The sequence below is a fragment of the Trichoplusia ni genome, chromosome 13 (genome assembly GCF_003590095.1).
Source record: "Trichoplusia ni isolate ovarian cell line Hi5 chromosome 13, tn1, whole genome shotgun sequence".
In the NCBI taxonomy this organism is placed as follows: Eukaryota; Metazoa; Arthropoda; class Insecta; order Lepidoptera; family Noctuidae; genus Trichoplusia; species Trichoplusia ni.
In genome coordinates, this window is record NC_039490.1 from 690,443 (window position 1) to 706,118 (window position 15,676).

The 15,676-nt window shown below is 35.6% G+C and overlaps 1 protein-coding gene across 1 annotated transcript in view; it reads right to left on the reverse strand.

Moving 5' to 3' along the window:
* Positions 1 to 14,868, reverse strand: part of LOC113499874 (mitogen-activated protein kinase kinase kinase 12-like) — a 33,133-nt gene extending 18,265 nt beyond the window's left edge. Inside the window, 4 exon segments of the mRNA XM_026880454.1 lie at positions 74 to 275; positions 11,253 to 11,343; positions 11,345 to 11,430; positions 14,602 to 14,868. Coding sequence (XP_026736255.1) covers positions 74 to 275; positions 11,253 to 11,343; positions 11,345 to 11,430; positions 14,602 to 14,779 — 557 coding nt within the window. The 5' untranslated portion in view covers positions 14,780 to 14,868.
* Positions 14,869 to 15,676: the final 808 nt, after the last annotated feature.

Sequence of the window (15,676 nt, forward strand, 5' to 3'; positions counted from 1 at the left end):
TGCTGTAACGCTAAACATGTAAGTGCTATTAAATACAAATATTAGTCTACCTCTTAAAAACAATAATACTTACTTTGGACTCTTCAAATCTCTGTGGATGATCTTATGACTGTGCAGATAAGACATCCCTTGTGCTATTTCCTTGGCCCAGTTGAGGATTTGCGCTGGTCTGAAGCAGGCCCCACTATGAAGATACTCAAATAGGGGGCCGTATTGACAAAACTCCATTATTATGCAATAGCTCGGTCCGTTTGTGCTTATTCCTTTAAATTGAACTAAATGGGGAAAAGAGAAAACTAAATTGAAAACCTACGAAGAAACCGATGACACGGTTGTAATACCTACGACGTGCAGTGGTCTACTTCCTCTGATGTACTGATATTTACAATTAATTTCTAAATCTTTGGTATTTTATAAATAAAACCCCATCCGAAACATTGCATGTAAAAATTTCATCGCCGTTAAAAGTTGAGATCTTAAACCACGTAAAGTGATACACCGTTATTGCTCGTAAAACAAGACCGCAATTCTTGTCGCTCTGTAAGGATTCGCTTTTAACTACCGTACAACGTGCATACGCTTTCAGGTACTTTGAATTGATAAATCCTGTTTATAGTGCCAGTAACAGTGTTTCATTAATGCATATTAGACCCTTATTGTGACTTATTGAATATACTTATTACTTTACCAAGATTTAAACAGCCAATGTAAAATTTTATTGCAACAAAATGACGAGTGTTTTGATGTAACATTAACAGTAAGTCATGTAACAGTGAGATTAACATTTTCGAGTCGAGGGAGTGCACGAGGGCAGACGATATCATATTTCAACAGAGAATGAAGTTGTGCAAAACAGTTTTTTACACGTTTAAGTCGCAGCAATAATTGAGCCATTTAATTACATTTTTACAAATTTTACCACGAAATATGTTAGTATATATCCGCATACGGTCAAACATTAGAGATTGACAATTGAATGTTACAGAACAGACAGTATCAATGGATGTTGCTGTCAAAATTATTGCCCACTCATGCAATAGTACTAACTTTCATATTATATTAAGTAGCTTTTTCCCGCGGTTTCACCAGCGTAGTACCCGATCCCGTGGTCATTTTACGGGTTTCGCCAAAGAAACGTCGTCGTATTATGTGAGAAACAATAAAAACCTCTTTGAATTTACATTCAAACTATGACAGCCATCAAAATATGCCAAAAGTTTGACAGGAAAGTTGGTAGTTTACATGGGAAACTAAAGTTATTATTTTGCTTGTCCATCTCACCGTTCACACCTTCCTTGAACTCAACAAATAATTCAATACTAAAATAAGCCAAATCGGTTCAGCCATTCTCGAGTTATAGCGAGACTAAGAACAGCAATTCATCTATACTAATATTATAAAGCTGAAGAGTTTGTTTGTTTGAACGCGCTAATCTCAGGATCTACAGGTCCGAATTGAAAAAAAAAATTGTGTTGAAATAGATCATTTATTAAGGAAGGCTATAGGCTATATAACATCACACTGCGACTAATAGGAGCGAAGATACAATGGAAAATGTGGAAAAAATGGGGAAAAATATTCATCTTCGAGGGCTTCCGTTCAAAAAATTCCTAACTTATATTTTCTAACCACGCGGACGAAGTCGAGGCCAACAGCTAGTAGTTAATAATAGTCCATTCTGAAATATCACATTGTTCCTTAAATATGAAAATATGTGAATGGGTAGTATGTGTGCGTGCGTATGCTGTGCATGTTGGTTACCTCTTCACACCCATATAGATAAGCCAATTTCGATGAACTTTGTAAAGGAGATAGATGACTTTTTGGATTAACAGAAAGGTTACTTTATCAGTATTCGTTAAAGGTGGGTAATGTTGTTACAGCCATAACCCATATTGAGGCGGGCAAAGACGCGAGCAAAAACTCGTAAATTAATAATTATTATATAATGAACTAAAATCTGAACTGAATAAATGAACCGGTCGCGCTGTAGCAGTGGTCAGCTATAGGCTGAAATGATGTGGATGAACTAGAATCTGTATCACTCCTCACTTGTTTTTCATTGTAAGCAACACCTATGTCACTTGCAACTAAAAATAATTCTAAGACCGCCTTCAAATTAATGTCGTCATCAACGACTGCCATGGCGCTTCTCTGCTCTCTCGCATACAAATACATATCGCAGTAGCAGGGCTTCTCAGCTACGCAAGTTTTGTCTAGAGAAGTACACGATTTATTTATTACAACTCAATTTGTGGTGGGCCTATCTCCATATATGGAAACTAGCTGTTGCCCGCGGTGGTTAGTAGATAAGTAAGGAATTTATAGAATCGAATTAGTTTTTTAGACTCCACCCGATTTCGGCCCGTATTTGTAAGATATTTTACTGCTAATCTCCTGTTAATCATTGTGTGTTGGTAGATAGATATATATATAGGTATCCTATATCCTTCCTCGATAAGGATACGTTTTAACACAGACATAATTATTTAAATCGATCAGTACCTAGTTCCTGAAATATTATGCGGATCCCTATTTTTTTTTAATATATTAATGGCTTATGTTAATCTGGGATAATTAAGCATTTTATTGTGAAAGAACATTCGAAATCGGTCCCTTAGTTTTGAGTTATTCATTACAAACATAGGTACATACAAATCTTTCCTCTTTATAATATCAGTGCACATAGTGTAGATGAAACGAATGTTAACTTGATCCGTGTAATCTCTAAATGACAGTGGATAGCTATACTTTGCCTAACGGGATTACTGAGAAATCGACGGATAAAACATGAATTCCAAAATAACCTAAAATCTCACAAGATTAGTAGGTTTCAACAAGTAGTAAAATACTGCACTTTTTAATAATAAATGTTATATAACAAAGTTGCTTATCAGCCTGCTTGAGATGGACGTGAAAACACATTATTAATTATTGACAATCATCAAAGTCGTCTCTTAAAATTAGTATTCCATCCAAAAACGATACAGGTGGGTCGAGGTCATCTCGATGCCTTGCCCAAGATAAAAGCCACACGATACACATCACATAGGCACAGCAGCCGCACATTTGCGTCTGCGTGTGGAAGGTTTTTAGTCCCAAATAAATAGTGATGTTGTAGAATCGACTTATTACAATCAAAATTTAGTCGAGATAATATTTTTTAGGGTTCCGTACCTCAAAAGGAAAAAACGGAACCCTTATAGGATCACTTTGTTGTCCGTCTGTCCGTCCGTCTGTCAAGACCCTTTTTCTCGGGAACGCGTGGAGGTATGAAGCTGAAATTTATATCAATTACTCAGGTCTACTGTCCAGAAGCTGTGAAAAAATCAAACTTCTAAGCCAACGCAATCAAAAGATACAGCCGTTTATGCCGCAAATTTTCGACACTTGCAGGGGAATCAAAACCCGGGTGCTTCCCGTGAACTCAGAATCTTGAAATTTGGTACGAAGCAACGTTTTATAGCATAGATAAAGGAAAAATTACGAAAACCATAAATTTTTAGTTACATCACATAATATATTTTTTTTAATAATTTTAAACTTACTACCTATTTCCTCATAAACGCGTAGAGGTATTAAATTGAAATTCATACCAAATACTCAGGTCTATAATACCTTAAAGCTGTAACAAAATCAAACTTCTATGTCAACGCAATCAAAAGAAACAGCAATTTAAGCTGCATATTTTGAAACTCGCAAGTACTCGCAAGGGAATCAAAACCTAAAGGGTACTTCCAGTCGACCTAGAATCTTGAAATTTGGCATGAAGCAACGTTTTATAGCACTCATAAAGGAAAAATTCCGAAAACCTTAAATTTTTACAATATAAGTTACAATACAAAATATATATTTATATGACTCGATTGTCGTAATGAACGAACTTTGTAAACCTAGCAGGTTTGTACGGAATCCTCGGTGCGCGAGTCCGACTCGCACTTGGCCGGTTTTTTTTGTACATAAATGAATATATTTAATTTACAGTAATTAATCAAAAGACATACCTACACATACATATTTGTATAAGTGACAGTTGCACTTGTCACTTTACGGACTCGAATTATTATCATACTATCTGGGGGCACGGTAGTGGCCCGCCAAGACGAGCCAAGCGAAGCGCACGGGCACTACCTACCTTTTCTCATCATCATTCATCGTTTTTTTGAACCCTCATAACTTGGGTTTGGATTAATTATGCTAGATCAACAAAATTTTCGGGATATATTGTCAATAACGGACTTATTAAACATATAAAGTTTCAATTACATAGCTTTTACACTTTAGATTTTATTTATATCTAAAAAATGCTGATTTTGTCACTGACTCACTGATGATCATCAAAATTCTTAGGGTATTTAGTAATGTCCTAGAAAGCTGAAATTTTGTATGTAAGCTAGTATTAACACACAAATAACAAAAACAATATAAAACTTGTAACTTTCATCCCCCAACCCCTTAAACTAGGGGATTTGAGTTTGTATGAGACCTGTAATTTTCAATTTTGACGCTAGAGGTCTAAAACTTGATACTAAAAAGTGGGCTATAAAAAAAGCGCTTCTGATTTGCAAGAAATACACCCCAAAAAAGAAGAAAAAAAAATTATTACAAACAACTTACAAAAAGAAATGAAATCCCACCAAAAACTTTTCATGTAAAATGTTGCCAAGACGAGCTCATATGACTCGCACTGTCAATAAGATATCAGATCTCATGTAGAGCCAAGCTTCTAACACTACACGCCCTACATAGGCGTAAGGTGAAAAATTAATTCTCGTGAAAAATTAAATCTTGACAACATTTTACATGAAAATGTTTTTGGTGGGATAGCTGATTTACTACATTCCGTTTCGGTATCATTTTTAAACATTTAAAAACCACTTTTACATATTTAAACATTAAAAAAATTCTATAGGTACTATAATAGCTAACACGAATAGGATTAAAGTAGGTTAATGGTTTCAATAGTATATTTATTTACTTCTTAAAAATCTATATTATTACTACCGACCAGTGTTTTTTCTACACACAAACGCTAATACGCTTCACTTATTCGTTACACGCATTTTGCACCAATAACTTTTTATGTGTAGGTACTATAAATGAACGTTACAATTATAGCGAGTTAAAAAAATGTCTCCTTTGATACAGAGTTAGGGTATGGCCACATAAAGCGAAAATTATAAAAAAAAACTAGGATAATCGAAGATCTGGAGTAGCTGGTTGTGATTAGAAAACACAAGACCCCAACCCAACTACATATTAGAGATCAAAATACCGCCGTAACAAAGTATATTCAATTGAGTTTGCATCGAGCGCGACTTGGCGGGGCCGGGGGCACTAACGCCGTACTATTAGAATTTTCAGCCCCTAGCCTTTTAAAGGCACACCCTTCCAAAGGTTCTGATTTGTATAATTTTGCACCCTTGTGTAAGTCGAAGTCGGAACATTACTATAATAATTAAGAAAGGAACCTAAGATATAGCACTACTTAGTCCAGATTTAATTACTTTTAGAGATAAACAAGCAGCTCGATCGAGTCCTGGCTAGTTTTTTTACAGAATTTAGGAAGTGAAAACTTCTTTAGCGGCTTGGCGGTTGTTATTTTTTTTGTAATGAGTAAGAACTGTTAAACTCGCGTCAGATATCGCGTGACCTGATCGAAAATTCGTAAGACTAAAACTTCTTTAGCACAATAAATAAGTATTGTATTCTACCAAATAAATGATAGTAATTTAATAGTGATTATTCAAACAATTCATGCAAAATGTGTAATATGTAAATATACTAGTTTTCACTTCTGCCGGATTGAAACCCGTATTTTTTTTTTTGGTGTGATTTTGTGTGTGTCTATGGCACCATAGCATTTAAACTGATGAACCGATTGGGTAGCGATAATGTATTTGAAATGATATTTTGTAGCGAGGCTTTTAGATATGTTCCCAGTTATCACGGTTTATTGGGATCCATCTTGATGACATAATATACAGACAGATGGTTTCCCTTTCCAAAAAAACTCTCAAAAGACACAAACGAACACATTAACCTTTAAAAGCCGTTTTTACGTCGAGACGCATTATTTTAAATGAGATAAAATAAGTTCGAACGGAGCTGAAAATCGGCAGGTTTGAGTGGGCCTGCCTCAATGTTTCAGAAGTTGAGGGTAATCTGTCACGTTCTCAGGACCCGACCGACAAAAGTATGTCATTAGGTCAATGTCGGGGTAGGCGCGGGACGACTTGTTGAGCTTGTTTACGCCGGAACATTAAGTACTGTTTGATCGGACGTAAAGCTGGTAATAGCATGTGATGTGGAAGTTTTTAACTATAAAACGCAGGGTCGGATGGATTTTCGTTCTGTTTAAATGCAGAAGGCTTAGTAATACACTTGTCATTTTTATCGTGTCACTCATAGACATGTTCGTTCGCATTTGTTCCCGCGCGTGCATCGATACATTTATGGAGATTTTTTGGTCTAACATTGAAATGTGCAGAATGGTAAATGCCTGATTAGTACGGAAATAAATTGAACAAAAGTTTTACAATAAAACGAAGTACATATAAATAGAGGTTGTTGTTCCAAATGTGCTCGGTATATTTGTCTTTGTATGGCACCGTAGCTTATTAAAGAGTGGACCGAATAAGATTTTTTTGAGCTGGTTCTCTAGATATACTTTTCAGATACATTTTATCAATATTATTTAAACCATTCATTGTGAGTGAATGTTGGTATGATCACTAGCAACTCGGTGAGAGACGTATCGTTGGAGTTCTTTCTATACGAAGTCTATTAAAATCAAAATGCGATTTAGTTATCTATGTTAATATCAAAGTCGATTAATTGACTAACTATTAACAGACTGCACGGATAGCCGAGTGGTTGAGGTCACCACACCAACCTTTCTGGGCGCCACGTGTCGCGGCTTCGATCCCCGCGTAGAAAAAGTATTTGTGTAATCCAAGAAACCTTGTTCTGACTCTGGGTGTCTTTGTGCATGTGATTTGTATGTTTTTTAAAAAACCCTGCGACACAAGGAATAAATTCCTTTATGCGGGAGTCGTTTTTTTTTTAATATAATTATAACATGAAATCAATTTTGAACTCGAAAATTTTTTTAATCTACGACGATTGCATTATCTCCTAGATACACATATATCCACCACTTCAGGTCAATCCAGAACCGGGAAGTGGTTTACATTAAATTCAACTTGCAAGATGTCCTTACAGACAAAAAGAAAGGAAATAAAAACTTACAGTTATAGGTAACCGAAAGTGTTGCACGCAAGCTAGTAATACAAAGCCCCTTAGTCTGCAATCATTAGCGATGTTTCTTTTTTTCTTGCGGTCCATGCTCTCTTCATGTGCGTTTACTGAGCATCGTTAAGGTAACAGCGGTATTAAGAGTATGTGCAATTCAACATTTAATACTGATGTGCCCTCAACAATGACAACAGTGTCGATGATTTCGGCTGAAGTCTTCAAGTGTATTCTTTTTAAAACAATAAGTAAATCAGTTAAGGAAATTTAAACAGTACACAATATTTTTACACCAGATCTACTAAACACTGTCCGTTTCCGAATTTTCTATAGCTGTTGTCAGTGAAGGCATGAAATACTCAAAGTACGTAGTAAGGGATCTTCAGTAATTTTTATTCCATTCACCGTCTTAAAAAAAAGTATTTTAGTATAGTAGTCCAAATGTAATCTTTTTTTTAAAAAAAACTAGAATCCCACCAAACACATTCTGTAAAAAACTAGTAAAGTCTCGATGAAGCTACTTATTTCTCTAAAAAGTAATGAAATCTACACAGTCGTCACAAGTCTAAGGTTCCTTGCTGGGGTTTCCCCTCGTCTAGAGTCTTAGAAAGGACATTTTCACTGAAAAAAAGGATTGTAAGGGGGTACGGTTCCATATTTAGCGGACGGACCTACGGATATGATGGTTTAAGAGAAATAAGCAAAAGTTGTAGTTGCCAGTGCCGTTGCTATTGTCGTTGCCCGCGACTTCGTCCGCGTGGTTAGAAGATATAAGTTATAATTTATACCTGCCTTCTATCTCTCTATCTGCCTTCTATCTTTTTGACGGGCCTGTTGGTCTAGTGGTTAGTGACCCTGACTGCTATACCGGAGGTCGTGGGTTCGATTCCCGCCAGGACAAATGTTGTGTGATGAGCATGATCATTTGTTCTGGTGTCTGGGTGTAATTTATCTATAATATGTATGTATTTAGAAATATATAAGTAAGTTTATCAGTTGTCTGGTTACCATAACACAAGCTCTGCTTAGCTTGGGATCAGATAACCGTGTGTGAGTTGTCCCAGGATATTATTATTATTATTATTATCTATCTTGTAGGATTCAGTCAGCGTTTACAATGTAAGCGCAAAAAATGTGTTTTTTTACGACCTCACATTAGAAACCTCAAAAATTGTAGCCTATGTGTTATTCTGATGTATAAGCTATATTGTGGTAAAGTTTCATTCAAATCCATTCAGTAGTTTTTACGTGAAAGAGTAACAAACATCCATACATCCATACTTATAATAGTAGTAGGATTCACTACGTCTGAGAATCGACTAACATCTATTTTTCATACCCCTAAGTGATAAGGGATGCTCGCACTAAAAAAAAATATTTTGTTTTTATTTGTTTTATAATGTGGCATTAAAAATACATACAACTAGAATAAAAATTCGGCAAAACAACGTTTGCTGGGTCAGCTAGTAGATTATAAGAAGTTCCAAGTTTAAAGGCGGGTAACAGCGCAGGGTCACAGCTAGTTTAGCTAATAACAAAGAAATCGTAGTAAGGAACCTTAGACATGGCACGACTTTGTCTAGATTTCATTACCTACTTTTTAGACATAAACAAGCTGCTCCATCGAGACTTGGCTATTTTTTTAAAGAATGATTTTGATGTGATTTTGCTTCTTTTTGTAGATTCGTAATCTTATATATATAAAAATCAATGCCACTTTTCGTTGTAATTCCATAACTCAAGAACGGGCTCACCTATCCAAACCAAATGCTTAGGATTTGGTCGGCATATTTAGTAGATGGTTTATGTGAAGTTTGCACAAAATCGGTCGAGCGGTTCCTCATTTGTCACATTTTTGTAATAAATGAATTCAATAGAAACTTTTTTCACAGAAACTTTTTTGAAGTTTTGTTGACAGGACAAGCACGTTGTTATGTCATTCATGCCGTCAATTCATTTTGGACGTGGTTTGATTAAATCATATTATCAGCGATAAATTTCTTTTCACATAATTGCATTTGCAGTGCATTCATACAAACGGTGAGTCCTGAATTTATGTATACTTTTCTAAGTTGCCGTATATGATTTCACATGGCATCATATGCGACAGCTTCTTGGGAATTTGTTTTTTTTTTGTTCTAATTTTTTTTTTCGATTTTTAAGCGAAAACATATGTGCATACGGGAAAAATGCCACCAGCCAGACAAGCAAATATAGGTCGGCGAACGCGTAATGCAAATGATGTGGCATTACTAAGACGATCACAGACTGCAGATGAACGCGCACAAGCTAATGCATCGCAGCGTGAACGTAATGCACGCAATAGATTTGTTAACCCAGTACCTGTACTGAATCTTGCACGGCCATCACGAATACGTCGTGCTGTTTTGGCTGAAATGATGCGTGCTGCTTTTAATTACAACAGTCAGATTGATTATAGTATGTATGGATACATTGGAATGATGGACGCAATATGTCCACATTGTGATGCGGCTAACTTTCGAGGTGAAACACCCGGCATGTGTTGTGCTAATGGCAAAGTGAGATTGCCAGCATTAGAAACTCCACCCGAACCATTGTATTCATTTATTTTTGGGACATCGCAAGCGTCGAAGCACTTTCTGAGTCATATTCAACAATACAATTCGGCATTTCAAATGACTTCTTTTGGTGCAACTAAAATTATTAGAGATAATTTTATGCCGACGTTTAAGGTAAATACTTCAACAGGATTATTCCATGTTTGTATCAATCTGAAGCATAAAGTATATTTAAAAAAAAACTGATATAAGATTTACCTAAAATTGTATACATGTTACAGATTCAGGGCCAGATTTATCATCAAGCTGGTTCGTTATTGCCATACCCCGACGCTGATCATCAATTTTTGCAAATTTATTTTATTTGTGATGAAAATCGTGAATTGGATCCACGTTGTGCAATTGTTTCGAATACAAGACGAGAAATTATTCGTGAGCTACAAAGGTGAATCTGAAAGTTGGTTCTTCGATTATATTATTGCGAAATATTAATCCACCAAAACTGTGTAACGGAACCAGATTGGCAGTGAAAAAGTTATTGCCAAATTTGATTGAAGCTACGATCTTAACTGGTAAATCAAAAGGAGAAGTTGTTTTGATACCGCGTATACCTATGATTCCAACTGATATGCCTTTTGAGTTCAAACGTTTACAATATCCTGTGCGTTTATCATTTGCGATGTCCATCAACAAGGCCCAAGGTCAAACACTTCACGTTTGTGGTGTGAATTTGGAGGAACATTGTTTTTCACATGGCCAGTTATATGTTGCCTGTTCCAGAGTCGGTACCCCTAGCCGTTTGTTTATTTATGCTCAAAATGGAAAAACAAAAAATATTGTTTATCCAAATGTTTTGGATTAAGTGTGTTGTAAATAGCTAGCAATTGATTTCGATTTTAAATAAAATATTTTTTTGATTAAATAAATGAATTGATGTTCCGATTTGTTTATTTTATTTCACTTTATACGTAGCGAAGCACGTACCGGGCCGCTAGTATATTATATTAATTTAACTTATTAGATTTTCTGACTAGACAGTTTTTTTTCTTTTTAGGAGTAGTTCTTTTATTATTTCAAATCTATCTTTTCCTTTTTTCCGGCTTTGCTCGAGACTTGGCTGGGGCTCTCCCATGCCCTCAAATTATTAAGCTGAAGAGTTTGTTCAACAATGGAAAATGTAGAAAAATATGTGGACACGGTGTTTCTGACAAAATATTCTTGGCTAAAACTTCAGCTTGACGCACCTACATATGTCTTAACGCACCACACTGTTACTGCACTGGACGTTGCCGTTGTACGATGTTACCGAGGGAATATACCTTATTTAAAACAGCATGGCGACGCCATGTTTCATACTGTCAAAATTTTCGGTTTACGTCTAAGTTATACCACACTGTCAATGGTATACAAAAGCTTACGAAGCTATTTGCTAGGATTATGCTGTAAATAGTGACTTACCTATGTTTTCGTGATTAAGCTTGCGTAGGTGTTTGATGTTGCAGTCATTTCTGTCGCGCAGTTTCTTGACCGCGACGAGTTCGCCGCGGGTAGGAGCCGCCGAACACGATGCCCTGGGCTCCCGCCCCCAGGTACACCAAGTTCGACAGCTTCTCGTACGGTACGTCCCACTCTTCATCTGTTGACAATTTCGATAGAGTTATTACTGGAAAAAGTTATTAGTAGATAGAGTTACTGGTTTATTGCCACAGACACTTAAAAATTATAAGAATCGATTTGTTAAGAGATACTTCGGGAGTCGGGGAAATGCATACGTCATATTAATAACATAAGCTATAATTTATTTTCAAAAACAATAGGGTTCGGCAAGAAAATTGCGATATTGTAATCTAAGATCTGAAATCTAAAACTATTTCTGCGTACGCTGCTAAAACTATTGACAACGAGCTATTTCTCGCGGTTTCACAAGCGTCGTACCCGATCTCGTAGTAATATTTCAGTTTTCTCCCGAGAAAGTTTTGTTTAAGAAGCATCATAATAGTATGTTGTTGGGCTTTTCCGCAATAACATTCTATATTATCTCACCCTTTACCCACCTACGCTGGACTACTACGAATAATTCAAAACCAAAGTAAGTACTTCAACGCCATCTAGCGGTTCAGTAATGAAGTTCCAACCCTGTGTACTGTAATACCGCTGCACTGTTTAGCGACGGTCACGTCAATATCCAACCCTATTGCACTACATACTACTGTTTGTTAATTTTCTTTCTTTTCTTGTCATTATATTCTAAGCTACGCAGTATAAAGCTACTTGAAGTATTCCCGTGGTTAGATATCATTCTTTAGTTTTGATCTTACTCTCTGATTATAATTTGTTCTTTTTTATGGGTTACCGATGTACTTCATCTGGTTCCAACCTACCTCAGTTTATAGCGGGTTGACACCCTCCCCCCCCCCAAATTTTAAATCAAAATGCTCAAAAACATGCACATGTTTCATTACAAAAACAATATTTAAGGCAAATTTAAACCATAGTCTTTAAAAGTAGCCCATGTCCTTTCTCAGGCTCTTTACTACCTGTGCACTAAAATGGATTCGCTTATTACGTCGGAGTGGTCTTGCGCTTTAATCAAGGATATACAGCCAAGGCCATGCAGGTTCGAACTCTAATAAGTAATTTCTTGTTATACATAAAGCTAGGATTTTACGCATCAGCCGGGAGACACTAAACTCCTAAAATGGCCGCAAGAACTGCCTGAGGTGTCGGTAATCCTTCCAACACAATAATTACAATCTCAATCTTCATTCATTTCATTCTCAATATTATGTATATGACAATCGGTGATAAGCTAGTTACATTAATGTAAAAGCTATTATTGAAAACTGTTCAATCACACAGAGTATACCAATACCACAACAATTAAATAACCCACAGACCCAAAACCTAAACACTAGATCTGTACAATGTTAATTCAGGTAATATAGTCTTCATCACAATGTAGCTTCATTAAACTTAAAAATATAAATAATCCTACCGCATATACATTCAAGAGATTAACACTAACCATATCAAAAATGGTTCCTATCGTGGAAACTAAATTTTAAATCACCATATCGCGTTTCCAAGAGAACTCTTCAAAAGTCCAGAATAAAAACTATCCTATGTTCTTTCTCAAGGTCAACTCTAACTCTGTACCAAATGTCATTAAAATCAGTTCAGTGGTTTAGACGTGAAAGCGTAACAGACAGACAGACAGAGTTACTTTCGCATTTATAATATTAGTAGGGATTTAAGTTTTATAGCAATCGCAATTGCATCACATTATGAGTAGTACCACTTTGCGGGGCTTCATAAACAATATGGCATGGGCATAATTCAGAGAATTCGGACTATAGACAGAAACATAGACAAGTCGCTTAGAAGTGTAACATTATGAAAATGGCTGTGATAACAAGATTCTCTACCAGAGCAAGAGATGTAAATCAATAATGGAGTATTTAACAAGGCAGCTCAGTACAGAAAATATATACCTACATAAAATATTAACAAAAAATATTACAAATAACCTAAAAATATTCAATAATATTATATGCATTCATTACATGTTATTTGTGTGACCTATGTTATTATTACTAGTCCCAATACTTCCCACTGCTAGGTTAGCCTACTTACTCTTCTTCTGCTTGTCTTTGCAACATATTATAAAACATAGATGTTTACGCGTCTGCCTGCCTTATACTATAATCTTTGTAACTGCAAAGATTCTGATGTGTTTTTAAAGGATTTTTCAAGGGGGTATGAAAAATAGATGTTGTCCAGTAATCAGAATGATACATAATATGCACACAAATTTTAAGACAATTAGGGAGAAACCCTTTTCAAGTTAGTGTATTATAAATTTGGCCTTTACTGTTTACATCATTTAATTCATTAACAGTTTTGTTTTTAGTTTTCTGTTCTGTCGTATTGCAGGGCAAAGTCATCAAATATCTATGAGATGTTTAATGAACTGAAATTACATTTTAACATAGTTTTGCAGCAATTGAGGCCCATTGTTGAGTTAAGGAGATGTTAATTTTTATTTTCGGCGTTCCAAGTTTACCAGAAATGATTATAAAAAATATAATAAATTTTATTTATTTTCAGTTGATGTACTTAGTAATAGTCCTTTTGTTTATTTTAGATTCATTTAGATTGGATGAGGTAGATTGTAAACTAGCACTAGCCTGCAATAGACAAATCAGATGAAATGTCAAAGGGCAGCCTTAGTCAATACAACCTGTTTAAAACTAGGTTACTGAATTCTATGATAAAAATGCACATATTTTGTTTAAAGCATGGAAATAAACAATGGTGATTCGAATAACAAATCTGTGGGGAAAAGGGGACATGGCTACTTATAGGAAAGGCAGGTAGTTACATGTTTCATTACAAACAGTAGCAAGTTTAGCTTTAAACACTGCTTACCTTCAGAAAATGCATCATACTGGCTATAGAACCTCTGTACTATATCACACTGTATTGAATAAAGCTTTTGTAGCCACATCTTGCATACGCAATATATCACATTAGTGAAAAAAGGATTCAAAACTAGGTCAGGGTCAAGTAATCAAAACAGATAATTAGTATGAAACTACTTCGCCGCAAACCAAGAACCCGCCTATTAAAACGCCAATATAAGTTACCTAAGCTCGCTTTAACGACCTATATAACTGCATATAAACTGCACCCAGAACGTCAATAATTCCTGAACATTCTGAAACTGCGTAGCGCAGCGTTTTCAGACCAACATCTATTTATAGATATCGAATGCTGTACTCGTTTATTTATCATGCGACACACTTACCTTGTGCTTTGAGATCTGTTTGGCTAAAGAATGATAAGACGTTGGAGAAGCAGTTCATTACGCCTCCCATCCATAATAATTTCTTTTTGTCGTCTTCGTCCCCCAAGCTAGGAAAACATCCTTGAAGCCGAACATCCCTCGCCTTCGTTTCCGGGTCGCCAGGCGGGTTGCCCTCCATTGCGATTAAATAATTATGCAGCCATAGGTTTACTACCGAATAAAACAAACGCACAAAACCACACTCGATACAATTTTCAAAACAAGGCCTTCACAGCCTCTGACGACTGAGGCGTAGAGCATAGACTATATCAATCACGAACAATAAATGTCCATGCGAACAATATCAATACATCGTAAAGCAAGTTTTTAATACTGAGTCACTGACGTATTGCCCACAAGAAAAAAGTACAAGTTATATTTCAGTTTAAATGCTTAAGATAATGGTTGAATGCTATTAAAAACTAGACAAAAATGGATAACGCTTAGATTATTTTTTGTATTGTGCTTTGGGCGTATTGCTATTTCTTTTGCTAATGAAACGATAATCCACATCCATAAACTTTCTAATAGATAAAAGCTAATCAACGTATTTGTGGAAAATCATTCTAACGGTAAAAAAGGGATCAAAGGATTTTTAAAGATTATTTAGTAGTATTTCTGTACATTCCTCATATTTCTATATGGCTGTGACATTATGTCATAGTTTGTGGCATAGATAATACATATACCTAATACTGGTAGTTTGTGGTCTAAGTCGGTTTAATGTTAATTGTCATCTCTGACACGATCTGAATGATTCAATGATCCGTTCTAAAATCATGTTTGGCAACATGGATTCATTTTAAGTTTGGCAATAAGCAATTACAATTAATAACAATAAGGAATGAGTTTTTAAGAATTGTTATAATACTTGTTTAAAACGAGTTGTGAGTTTTGATACGTTGGGTTACAGGTAAGTAAACAATAAACAAATTAGACCGGTCCCTTTTCAAAACATAACCTTTCAAATCGGTTTCGCAGGGCTTTTTTGACTTCATCATTGTCAACCAATAAGGAATAAGAAATATGACATGCT